Source organism: Hemitrygon akajei, chromosome 6 (genome assembly GCF_048418815.1).
Source record: "Hemitrygon akajei chromosome 6, sHemAka1.3, whole genome shotgun sequence".
Classification (NCBI taxonomy): domain Eukaryota; kingdom Metazoa; phylum Chordata; class Chondrichthyes; order Myliobatiformes; family Dasyatidae; genus Hemitrygon; species Hemitrygon akajei.
Window position 1 is genome coordinate 154720002 of NC_133129.1, and position 14039 is coordinate 154734040.

At 36.9% G+C, this 14039-nt stretch overlaps 1 protein-coding gene across 9 annotated transcripts in view; it reads left to right on the top strand.

The window, feature by feature from the left end:
* The window catches only part of brsk2b (BR serine/threonine kinase 2b), a 948417-nt gene that overhangs the window by 876137 nt on the left and 58241 nt on the right, over positions 1 to 14039 (top strand). For 5 of the 9 annotated variants that reach the window (XM_073049614.1, XM_073049616.1, XM_073049615.1 and 2 more), the window contains 3 exons: positions 2040 to 2220; positions 7680 to 7769; positions 9778 to 9825. In XM_073049614.1, the coding sequence (XP_072905715.1) occupies positions 2040 to 2220; positions 7680 to 7769; positions 9778 to 9825 (319 nt within the window). The remainder of the gene's footprint in view (positions 1 to 2039; positions 2221 to 7679; positions 7770 to 9777; positions 9826 to 14039) is intronic. The other 4 variants (XM_073049611.1, XM_073049613.1, XM_073049612.1 and 1 more) reach the window with 1 other exon arrangement.

Here is a 14039-nt window from a genome sequence, read left to right on the forward strand (position 1 = left end):
AATAGCTGTATCAACAGAAACATTGAATTGCAGTCAGGAATACAAAGAGTATATCAGACAGGCAAAAATAAGTGGACTGCACAGAGAAGAGAAAAAGTTACAATGTCAAGTTGCAGTTTCAAAAAGAGCACTAATCTGCATGCTGTTGATGTAAAATCTAATAATGATGAGAGTGACAGAAGATTAGGTAGCCTTGAGATTTACAGTGTGAACATTAACAATAGACAAGCAATATGGCTTCTGGCAGAAGTGAACAGCAAATGAATTAAAATGGAAATGGAGACTGGTTCAGCTGTTTCAGTCATTCCACAAAATGAGTTTGAATGACAGTTCAAAGATAATAAACTGAATCCAGCAGATATCCAACTAAGCACTTACTGGAAAAAAGGTAATTCCTGTTGGAATGACATAAGTGACTGAAATACAATAACCAACAAGCCACATGGAGATTTTATGTGATAAAAAACAGGAGGAACAGCATTGTGGGGACATGATTGGCTGAGACAACTACAACTTGATTGGAGATCCATCCACTAGTTGCATGCCACATTCCTTGCAAGAGAGTCAATTGAAACCAAATTTTATAAATTACTGGATGATGCCACAACTATATGTTGTACACCATGAACCATTGCCAATAGAGGGCAAACAGGTGTTGGTACCAACATCTGTGCCTCTGGTTAGAAAGCATATTGGACAAAGGAAAAACCTTGCTCAGAGGAATCGTGAAAATGGTCCAACTCCAACAGCTGCCAGAAGAAAGTTCAAAGAGCTTCAGGAAAGTTACAAGCATTAGGCTTTTCTGAGTATAAAGAACCAGAACCTATGCTGTGTCCGTTAAGGTTTTGCATGAACTTCAAGTGGGAGACAAAAGCTGTTTCTAAAAGTAGATGCAAAAACCAAAGCCCAGCTGGATGACTGGAAGAGCAAAACGATAGGAGTCAGTGGAGATATGAAAACATGGGATTTGTCAGATGAAGTTGCAGATGAGGAAAGCAAGAGGAGAATCAGATTGTAAGGGGAGCAATAGAAGGATTAATAAGAGAATACTCCAGTGAAATAAATGCACCTTGCCAAGACCAAGATGTACAAAATAGAAGAAGAAGAAAGGTGGCTACCACTGTCGGAACCACTTCCCGCAGTCTCTGAGTCAACCGCTACAACCGCCATGGAAGAGACCCCTAAATCTGAGATGGTTTCACAGCCACAAATCTCACCTGCCGAGCAGAGTGATCTCCCTTGTCTGGAAAGATGTTACCCAACTAGAGTAAGAAATCCTTCACAATGATTAAATCTTTAGGCCTGAATAGCTCAATTTAGCTCAATCTGTGGATGCTTGCATATAGTCGCTGCATTATATAATATATTGTGTATATCGTTGAGATGCATTCGCTATTAAATCGGAATTTACTGCTAAACAGGGAGAAGTATTGTGTGTCTAATATTTCAGTAATATTTGAGCAATCTTATAAATGTATTGTTTAAGCATTCATTTCAATAGTTAAAGTTTATATGTATCAATACATAAATTACATAAGTCATCACACTACCATGTGATATGTGTGCACCTCGTTTAAAGTAAACACGAAGTTATACTCCCATTTTAGACTCACATGTCTTCTTTGAATTAGTTTAATGATTTGAAGAAACAGACCATAACAACTGACACATAGAAAGATATGGAGGAAGAAGGAGTAGTGAGGTATTTTTGTGTGTCTGTGGGAAAGGCATGCTACAGACAAGATAGATCAAAAGATGTCCTCCTGTTCTCAAAATTTAATTTGTGCTATGAAAATAATAGGAGAAAAGGTCTAAAAATAGAATAGAATTCAGCTAAGAGACGCATAAGAATGTCATTCAAGCATATTCACTTTTACAACTACATAATATTCTGAAAGTGACTGCTGGTTGTCTGCTTTGCCATTGGAAAAACATTATTTAAAAGAATTTAAAAATTAAGATATGGAGTGATAACGCTTAAAGAATTTCAAGCCTATTTCTGTTATTAATTAATGCCGTGTTCATTTCCTGAATTGCAGATCCCCAGCCTAAGTCACAGTGTCATGTCTCAGACAAGTTTCCGAGCAGAGTACAAGTCCACTGGGGGACCAGCTGTGTTTCAGAAGCCGGTTAAATTCCAGGTGGACATCACTTACACAGAAGGCAGTGAGGCACGGAAGGAGAATGGAATTTATTCAGTCACCTTCACACTGCTGTCAGGTAACAGCTACAAGAAGGGTAATGGGACTAGCTGTAACCTTATTAATGACAGGAAGGGAAGTAGGAGGGCCATTTGAACACACTCTGATTATCTCTGGAACCTCTACATAATGTTTCATTTCTGAGTAATATTGCATTCTGTGTCTCTTTAGGTCATCAATGATATATTATTGCAGACACTGGAACAGATGGGATATGCATATTGTATTCAAGAGGGGAAAGAAAACTTAGTGGGTAGATAACAGCTTTGAAGGAATTCCACAGATTAAACATAAAACTGAATTCTAATGCATTCTAAAAATTAAATATTGATTTTTTTCATTTCTCTGAATGCTTCATCCAAGAAATATAATTATAAAAAGAAATATCTTAAGCTTATTTTCACAATATCACAGTTAAGCCTTTTTTAGCTCTTAATAGATTGTCTGTCCTGTCTTTTAAATTACTCAAGTCATTTTGTGTAATATGACAGACCAAATCAAATTATGGCTGTAATGCAGTGCATTTTACCTAATTTGTCATTAAGAGTTGAAAAAAAGATCAGTTATCTCTTCCCAAATTTAAGGACAGAATGTTTCTTTTTTGAAATATATTATAAAGGGGCACTTTACTGTAGAATACAATTGTATTCTGAAATTATTGGCCATTTATAGAAATAGTCTGGAACAGTGATACAAATTCATTATCGTCACTGGCAGATTGATCCTGACATCTTGAAGCCATGTTTTTTTTTGTATCTTATTTGTATTAGAGCAAGTGTATTAAAATACTATTCAGTTAAATTTTAGTTTATATTCATTATGTAGAGCTGTTAGCATTACAAATAGAAATAACAGTGCTTCAAAATTACAACATGCGCAGGTGTTTTCCCTGTTGTAATCCGTAGAGGTGTGACTGAATAAGTGCAAAAGTTCTGATTTTCCAATGAGTTTAAAACAGAATATGCTCGGAACATGGAGGCGGTCAGGCGGCATCTGTGGAAAGAGAAGCCAGGTTAACATTAAAAGTCAGAACTGAATTTTGCCTGTCCTGCTGAGTTTCCAACATTTTCTACTTTTGTTTCAGATTTTCGGCATCTATACCTTTCTTGATCTTAATCTTGAAGTTTTTGATAGTAGTTCAATTTTTCTTGGATTATTCCAGTAGAATAACAATATATGTGACCAGAAACAGGCGAATTGACGTGGCCAGCATGTAAATTAATAATTGTGTCATCAATGGCCATGAGGAAAACAGTGCACTGAAACAAGCCAAAGGCCACTTAAATGTAACACGATAAATAATCCTGTTGATTTGGACAGAACTTGGTTAAATTTGAATTGAGAATCATAGAAGGAATTATGTTATACTTCCAAAAAGAAAGCAATCCCCCCCCCCCCACCACCCATGTTCCCATGTTTACTGTAACGTTATTAGCAGATAAAGGTTCAAGTTTGTGGGGGAGGAGCCACAGTAAACAACTTGCTTTCAATACCAATTTAGTACAATTTATGATATAAAATTTGTGAATAATTAATGGAATGCCAATTTCCATTGACTTTATTTATTTGTTGAGGTACAGCACAGCACAGGCCCTTCCAGCACTCTGAGCCACAGCACCCAGCAATCCCCCGATTTAATCCTAGCCTAATCGCAGGATGGTTTACAACTACCAATTAACCTACATCTTTGGATTGTGGGAGGAAACCGAAGCATCCGGAGAGGAAACCCGCGTAGTCGCAGAGAGAATGTACAAACTCCTTACAGACAGCGACAGGAATTGAACCCAGGTTGCTGGTACCGTAAAGCATTGTGCTAACCACTATGCTACCCTGCCATTCCAGCACAGATTTGTCCCAAAGGTATTCTTCTAGCGATTTGATGGTTGATTGAATAACTTCCATATTAATATCAGCATTGTTTTAAAAAAAAATAATATTTAGTGAAATTACAGTAAAATATAGTAATGTCACAGTTAGCACGACACTATTCCAGCTCATAGTGTCAGAGTTCATTCCAGTGCCATCTGTAAGGAGCTTGTACATTCTCCCCGTGACTACATGGATTTCCTCCAGATGCTCAGATTTCCTCCCACAGTCCAAGAACATATTGGTTAAAGGGCTAATTGGTTATTGTAAATTGTCTTGTGTTAAATAGGTGGGTTGCTGGGTGGCATGGTTTGCTGGGCCGGAAGAGCCTGTTCTGCGCTGTATCGCTAGATAAATAAACAAACAAGCAAATAAATAAATAGATAGATAGATAACTATTTTTATTATATTTGTTTTAAAGGGATACATTTAAATATATTTTGACATTGCTAGATGGGTACTCCAATCGGTCTCCCTTTTTAATCATTGACATAGAAGCCACATTTTGCCGGGGTAATATGTTCAGTAAAGCGTATTCCCAAATTGATCTTCATTTTGCATAATGCAACACCCATGCTGATCCCTGTCTTCATTCTGAGTCAAAGGTGGCAGTACAAAACGCTTCTTAAAAGAATTTCTATTTTAAGAACCTTCGACAACAAAAAACCTTTGACCTGACTGCATTCAAAATGACAGTTGATTTAAGCTCCTCCAACACAGCAGCTTGGTGATTGGTGAAGAGGATAGTGAATTGTAAAATCAGATTTACAGCACTATAAAGGACTCTGCAGGTAATCATTAGTGTGTGACAGCCTTTCATTAAAGTGGCACTAACTTCACTCCTGGGAAAGAGGAAGTAACATCCACTTGCAAAAGATATGTTTGTGCTAAATGACTCATGATGCAATTTGTGTCATTGCACCTTAGCTTTAAGTTAACAGAGTAAGAAAGTTACCAAATATTTCAGGGTTACGTTATTAATTAGTAACCAAAGGGATGGAGCAATCAATGGTCACTAATAACCTGAAGAGACAGAGGTTTTATATTTCAGCCCTCTCTAACATTACTTTAAAGAAGAGGACTGGAATATGTTAGCTTCCAGATTTCATTAGAAAGCTGCTAGTATTGGGGAGGAAACGTGCAAAAATAGGGAAAGATCGTACAGTCTAGAAGCAACTCACTAGTGCATTTCTGCTCAACATGGAATCTCATGGCTGGTGAGAAGATCTGTCATGGAGTTAACATCATAGTGTCAGGAAGCGTTGAAACAGGCCCATTGACACAAGTGGTCCATGCCAACCAAGATGCCTAAGTTAGTCTCATTTGCCAAGTTTGGCCCATATCCCTCCAAACCTTTCCAAGTACCTACCTGTCCAAGTATTTTTAAAAATATTGTTAATGTATTTGCTTCAAGCACATCTTCTGTCAGCTCATTCAATATATGGACTACTCTCTGGGTAAAAGAAAGTTGCTCCTTGGACTCCTATTAAATCTTAACCCTGTTACCATAAAACCATGGCCTCTAGTTCTTGATTCTCCGATCATGGAAAAAGCATTTATCCTATTCATGAACCTCACTAAGATCACTCCTCCTTTACCTACATTCAACCTCTATCCATAACTCAGTCACTCAGTCCAAGCCACATGCTCGTTAATTTCCTCTGCATCCTCTCCAGCTTAATGGCATATTTCTGACAGTAGAGTGACTAAAACTGAACAGAATATCCTAAACGCAGCCTTGCCACCATCTTGTATAATTGCAATGTGACATCTCAACTTCGATGCTCAATGCCCTGACTTATAAAGGCCAGTTTACCAAAAGCCACCTTCACCATCCTGTCTACCTGTGACACCACTTTCATGGAATTGTTATATTTTTAAAAATAACCTAATTGGGTTCTTCTAAATCCCTGAAATTGGCTTGGCTTTGCAGAAACCCATTTCCATTTTCCACAAATAAAAATTTGATGACATTGCTAGCTCATTAGCACTTTTTTAGTTAATTAGCATTATCTTGACCAATATTTACAGGCCCCTATCTCCTTTAGTTGGGCAACATCCCCAGTAGCAACAGGGCAAGACTCCTGTGCTTAAATTTTGTGGAAGTGACCATTTTAACTCTCCATACCTCAGGGCTGTGTGTACCTCTCTCCACCAACACATTTAGTACAGCAATAGCTGCATTATCTACCACCATTTCATTTTCAAATTTAAATATTAATGTATTTGCATCAGCAAAGGGAGAGGAATGGGCTATGGCTTTAGTTAACCGTAAAACAAGGAAGAACTTGTTCTATTGAAATGCATTATTATTTATGTCAGGAGAATGAGTTTCATGATTATTGGTGTGTAACCACTGATGTCTCAGATTCCTGTTGGTGATCTGTGGTTTACTTGCTATTTTGTTATTACTGCCACCAATTCTAAGATTCTCCTTACAGCCTGAGAAGCAGGACAGTGTGCCCACTAACATATCCACAACTGCAATCTCACTGGTTCTGTTATTGACCAAAAATACTCTCAGTTTCTGAGCGACCATGTTGTGTCCAGAGGACTGCTGAAGCATACCCGTAGAAAGGAATTGGATTTTAAGTAGCAGTCAGGATTAGACTCAAGATCCTCTGACATCAAATTACAAGGATGTCATGGAGAGAATGTAACATGATATTGCTGGGCCTCGTATACCTGGGTTATGGGGTTAAGTAGTTCTGGACTTTATTCCCTGGAGCAAGGAGAATGAGAGGCGATTTGATAAAGCTGTACAAAATTATTAGGGGTATAGATGAGGTAAATGCAAGTCAGCTTCTTCCATTGAAGATGGTTGAGATTTGAACTAGATGTCATAGGTTAAGGGTGAACAATGAAATGTTTAAGGAAAGCCTGAGGAATTAGCTTCTTGACTCAGAGAATGGAAGGAGTAGCCTGCAGAAGAGTTGGATGTGGGTTCGATTTCAACTTTGAAGACAAATTTGGATAGGTACATATGGATGGGAGGTTTATGGCCCAGGTGCAGGTCAATGGGACTAGGCAGAGGACTAGATTGCTTGAAGTGCCTATTTCTGTGCTCTAGTTCTCTATCAATCTAGCCTGCAATTCATTTGTCCAGAGTTATGTTTAGTATTTTGTGAGGAACCTCTATTAAAAGCCGCCTATCTCTCCACAAGCAATTTGCATTCATTTGCTTCCCAGAAACACCTAAAGGTGTCATTCATTCTTTTAGAAATATTATAACAAAAACATTTGTTAAAGATTCAGAAATAGGATCACATAAGGTAGAACAAAAAAAATCCAGGGAGAAGATAAGGAAAATACAATTGAGTCCAAAACTGTGAGCTAATGTTTGCCACATTTTTCTGGAAAAAGCTTCACATAGCAATAGTGGCACACAATCATTGTTTTAATTTCTGTGTGATAAAATAATAAAACAGAAATAAAGTTATTTAGGTTAATAATTAGAGTAATTTTCTGAGATTCAGGATGTGGTCAGGCTGAAAAGAATGTAAATTATGCATTGTCTCTGATGCTCTGTGTCCATTCAGCTGAGCATGCTGTGCCTATAATGAGCATGCAGCAATCGTTTCTTTTATCTTTAATTCTCTGCTTCAATTCTAGGTCCAAGTCGTCGGTTCAAAAGAGTGGTGGAAACAATTCAGGTCCAGTTGTTAAGTACGCATGACCAGCCTTCTGTGCAACAATTGTCTGGTAAATATTAAGTTTTCTTGAAAAATGGATAATGTGCTAAATTGTTGCTATGTTATATGGTTTTAAAGACAATTCTAACATGATTTCACTATTTCCATCCTGACATGTAATTTAGATCTCCCAGATAAGATAAGATAAGATAATCATCCCTTTAATCCGCCGGTATTTGTAAAATTGATGGAATAAGAAGTTCGGCTTTTATTTGGTTTTTCTCCTGCAATTTTCTGAATCTTGCATGATTAGCAGGCTTCACGTTGCGTTAATTATTTTTACAGAACTGAATCTGATTACATCATTGTTACTCTTTGGGACAATGCAATAGAAAGCTTATTTCAATCTGCGAGCTGCATTGCATCTTGTAAGAGTAAAAAAATCATTCTTTGAAGTTGTGTTACATGGTACACAAGTTTTGTCAACTTCAAACAAAATCTAAACTAAAACAAAGCATTTGCTCCTGGATTGCAAACTATTTTCTTAAAACTTAATATATTCCAAGGAAAGAAAGAGTGCAGTTCTGCAGTTCCACAGTACCACACTATATGTGTAAAACTCAATGAGGAAAGCCAGAAATTGATACTGTCCTATGAATGAAAGAGTGGCTTGTTCTCCATTGCACTAAATATACAATGAAGTCATGTCACAAAGCCAATGGAGCACAGGTTCTGAGGCAGAATTAAATGTGCATATGTTCCCATAGTTCACATTTGGCACATACAATGGGGAAATATTTCTGGGCTACCTCAGGGGCCTGCAACAATGTGAAGTGTGCCCATCTCCAATGTGGAGCCAAACAGATGAACAGAAGTTGATGATAGTTGCAATGGTACTCAAATTTTGAGTCCTACATCCCATATTGAACAATGCACACGGTAGGGTTTTGAAATGAAGGCCCACAGAAACGACTCTCCATATTAAGCATGTGAAAACATTGCATTCACAATGATGTCATTTTGAATACATTCCTCATCTCTAACTGATGCAATCATTAGTCCCACAGCTAAAATGAATTATGGATATGTTTGAAATACAGTAAAAATCCAATAACAAATATAGGCATTTTTCAGCCTATACTTATCTTCAGGGAGGCTAAATTTGTACACAAAGACCTCCAGGAGCAAATCTTTCTTCCCTCCACTGGAATGCTATTCCTTGTACCTCCAAATCTCATTGATAGCTTTGTCTATGCAGCTGGTGCTTTATGTATACTCTTATGGTTCAAATGTTATCCAGTTAGGTGACAAAGTGGAATGATATGGCTTCATTCTGTTTCCTTTTTGTACTGTGGAATTTTACCAATGTACATGTAAAATTTTTTACAAATTTTGGTAAAAATTGAATTTTTCCAGTAGTTTTGAAAACTAAGTTCCAATGTAAAATTACCTTTTAGATCTGTTTTGTAAAGTGTATTGAGATTTCTGCCATTTTTATATTTAATTATATTTGGGTGACCATAGCAAATTGTAACAGAATATCGCTTTCTTAGGGAAACCACAGTCAGACCTTAGCTCATTTGAATGTATCTGCCTCATGCTAAGCAAGTAAAGTTTCCCTCTGGAATCCTGGGTAACATTAACAGTGTTTAACCAAAATATTCTAATACTTCCACTGCCTTTGTTTTCCATCCCCATCTATTGACTACACTATTACGTCATGACATATGTGTGTGTGCTATCATTCCATTTCCACATCTTTCATCTCCCTGATGAACTGTTTTCACTCTCTTTGCTTATTCGCTCCATCTTGGCGGTCATGGGATTCTAGAATCTCATCAACGCTGAAACTATTAACCCTAGGAAGACTGAATTGTTTCTATCTCAGAAGATCTGCCATTCAACAGATACAGTTCAAATAGGGTCATGTCCTTGAACAAATATTTTGGGACCTTTATTTTAAAAATTGCCATTTTAGTATTAATCTCTAGTTATAATTTATTTGTCTACATATTCTTGTTTTGGATTATTGGTTTATGCAGTAAAGAAACATGTACCTTTCTCCTCCTGTAATCCAGCAACTTCTCACTGTATGCAGCTGCTGACTGGCAGACTTTCAAAATGTGGTAAGAACCACCCCCCCCCCCCTCCCACCCCATCCACCAATCACTCTTATCCCCGTGGAGAGCACTATGTTATTTCTTTTTTAAGTTTTCAGATTTTGAATCCACGCTTCTGACCACACTTTAGTTCCTTCTGTTGCTGGTGCTGCATGCTGCAATATGTTATAATTAGCTCAGTCTGATGCAGCAGCTGTTGGGTGACTTGGCCTGCCAGAGAGGCTTGTGGTGCATTGAGATGCCTTACTGCATTTTTGTTTTGGCAGTGAATGAAAAGATCGCAGCTTTAATAGTCCTGTCAAGATGAGCCTCAAATTACTTGGTTATGACTGCTTTTCTCATCAGGTAGTTGCTCACTAACCTAATACTCAGGACTTGCTGTTGCTTTGCTCATCTTGCAATGCACATAAAATGCTAAGTGAGCAGGAGAACACATCTAATACCCTAACACCCCCACTGAACTGTGCATGATGACACAAAGATTATTTTATTTGTGCAGTTTAAGAATATCTCACAAATCTTTTCTACCGTTTTATATATATGCCATATGTGTACGTGTTTATTATATATTTTTTTAAAGTGATTGTTTTTATAAGTAACTTTTAGTGTTTAAAGTGTATTCGTAAGTCTGGGCTCTTTTTGCTAATGCTTTTGAAAATAACATTGATAACCTCTTGAGGCCTGCAGTAATATTGATGTTGATTGGAAGGAACTATTGTCCCTTTCTTGTGCTTGTATTGTATTCATATTTCAGTGGTGCTTGCATTGTAAGTGGTCTAGTGATTAATTTCTGAAATCCACAGTCTAGCCTGATACTCAGCCAAAAATCAGGAGGGATCGAGCTCAGTGGCTGGTGCTAAAATAGCTCTTCTTGGCCAAGACATTGATGCTTAAATTACCCTTAATGCCACCAAATTATGGAACATCAATTTTGATAATTTCTGGTCCAGTTATGCCTTTAAGACATTGCCTGAGCATGGGTGGCAATTAAGGACAGAGATAGATTCTGCTCTGACATTCTTCTATGTTGAATTGCCTGTCAACACCCACTCTGTATGTTCATGTGCAAATGACAGAAGATTGAGCAAGATAACAGAGGATTTACAGTATCCATATTTCAGCAAAAATTCAATGTCTTCAGAAGGGAAGGGAGAAAGAGTAGCTATATATAATTTTATCTCTCTATAAAAGGCATTACAAATATAAAATGGTAGAATACATTTTAAATTTGTACTGGCATTTTAACTAATACTATTAAGCTTATAATTGAAGATATGGCAATATCTCATTTCAATATAAAAGAATGTTTGAAGTGAGATTCTGCCCGGAGAGGGTAAAACATCACACAGCAAAGTACAAGGATAGAGCAAGTATCTGGAGGATACCTTCTGCCTGCTGTTGAGGAATAATTAACTACACACAAAGCTGAATGAAATAAATAACATTTGTGGCTTAATCGTGCTCAAATTAAACAATGATTTACAATGCTCTATTTCTACCAGGACTCTCAGAATCAAGCCTTTTGACCCAACAAATCCATTCAGCATTCATGATCAAAATAAACCTCCCCTGACTTGCTTCAGCTCACCATACTAAGCAAAATCTGGAATATTTGGTTCCCACACTTGCAAGGGCATTTTAAAAACTAATACTTTATAGTTAACTATTGGGAAACTCACAGCCAAACGTTTATCATTCTAAAACATGGAACAGGGTTGACCAATCTTTGTGTAAAGATATATTGGAGGATCCATGTAACATTTGAGTAATACATTTAGTCAGTGTCGTCGAAGAGAAATAGTGCTACTATCAATGGGTTTTTAACATGTTATTGGAAATGATTTATGTCTGGATCAATACGGCACCTCTCAACACTATTTTGAAATTAACCACTAATGCAGGGTTGGCAAACCTTCTTGAGATTGTGCACCCTAATTGGCAGTAATCTTCAAAAAAAAAACTGTCTTACATGCCATTGTCATTTTGAGCAGAAATTATCACTGACTAATGAATAAGTAACAAAAATAATGTTTTTAAGGAAAAAGTATGAGTCCTGTTGCTTATTTATGTGTATTCATTGCCTTACTATTAATTGAAGTATAACTGAGACAGATTAAAATAAATTAAACATTTTAGAAAAACTGTTAAAATAATTAATACTAATCTTTTAAAAAGACAAATGGAAAATAACATCATTTCTAAATAATATTGTTATTGTAACCACTTACTATCCAAATATTGATGTGTACACCAGGTCTGCGAGGATTTCAAAATGTCTCATTGTGTGTTCTCGCAATCATCTAGCTGGCACCAAGCTAGCGTGAGACATTTCCTGTGAAAACATCTCACTGCTCTCAGCATGTACAGAATCATTTGCTGCTTCATTCGGCAGTAAAGATAACCATTATGTAGCTTTTTATTATGGGTGGGGTTTAAAGAATTGAGGAGCAGCACTGCATGCCCATGCCGACTTGGGCATGCACTAGTAGCTGTTCTCTTCAGACTACCTATGGGGGATAATGTTTCCGGAGAAAGGCTTCTGATCCTTTCAGCTGTCGAAGCATTTACAATAGATTCCAGTTAATTGGGACACATCAGGACCAGTACATTTTGACCGAATTAAGCGGCTGCCCCAAATACCCGAATTTTCATGGAAATAGTTACAAGGGTATTAAAAGGACAAACTACCATTTAACTGCATAACAAATTATGTTATTTACCATAGGTTTACCATAAAACTGTGTATTACTTAATAGTTATCAATGGAGGTATTCAACCAGTGTATGCGTTCTTTTGATCGACTGTAAATGAACAATATCAGTACAGATACCTATTGGTGATAATGGACTGCCTTCATAAAATACTATTGATAATTGCATCCTCCAAATCTTTATTTTCATTATAACATTGTATACCTTCAAATTCTTTGTAGTTCCCAACTTGATGAAGTAGTGAAATCATTCCATTTTCATTCCTGACCGTTTCTAGCATCTCCAAACCCGAATATTTGAAACCGTGGTGAGCAAAACAGTTCTGAATTGTCTTACTTGTTTATTTCTCAACAACTATCAGTGACAAAAATCCCTGCTTTTTGAACACAACCACACACAATTAATGCTATTTAAAATATATTTGCTCTAAGCATGTGTAGTGTCTAACAGTCACACAATATATGTGTCTCGACGCTGGTTAGAAACTGCTCGACAACAGACTCCTGTCCCAATTTAGTGGCAGAGTGTCCCAAATAAATGAAGGAAATCCCGGCTATTTTCTTGATTAGTTTTTGTTCTTTAAGAGTTGTCCCAAATAAGCAGCTGGTCTGATTAACTGATGGCCCAATTAACCAGAATCCACTGTATTTAGTTTTTTAGGTCACGTGCTTCTCAAATGTTTACATGCAAATATAATTGTATTTGTGTAATACAGAATATTGATCAGAATTGCAAATCACCTTCAAATTCCCTGGAGTTACTAAAATTGTCAAAAGTATTAGTAGAATCCTGCTGTTGAAGATAAAAGTGAAAGTACATTCTGACCTTACAGCACTCTTAACTTGAAGCTCCAGTAGGATTTTATCTTTAGAACTGTAAGTGAACCCCACAAAAGCTTTCAATCCATTTTCAGAACTTATTCAGTTAGAGGTGCAGTCAGAAAAATCCTCTTAAAATCTTTTCTTATGTCTACTTTTTTGATTCTTAATAACACTGACATTTTGTACTATTCCACTGATATATACTTCAAGCATTAAAAAACGGTATGTAAACATGCTGAAATTCCTCAGGGCCCATGTATTCTGAAAACTAAGGTTTTGACTCTGTTAAATATCTTCCATCCAAATTAAATGTAATACCTGTAAACCAGCAATCATGGAAGTTTATCAATAACGCAAGATAGGGTACCAGAAGATGAATACAGCAAAATTGCTCACAAAATATCAGTAAAACACCAGCAAAATTGTATTGTTTCATGCTGTGCATAAAATTACGGATGAATCTCAAATCCATGGTGCAGAGCCAAAAATATGTGGCCTATTACCCTGACTACAGAGCCACTACAAGACGTAGCAGGGTTCAATAGATGGCTAAAAGAGAGCAGGAATTTAACTATAGTAGAATTACACTTCTGCCTACTTTTCCTCAGTCTTTCAAGTCAAATATTTACTTTAAGTTGTGATTGCTACTTAAATACGTCTGGGAGTCAAGGGCAGCTTCATGGACATA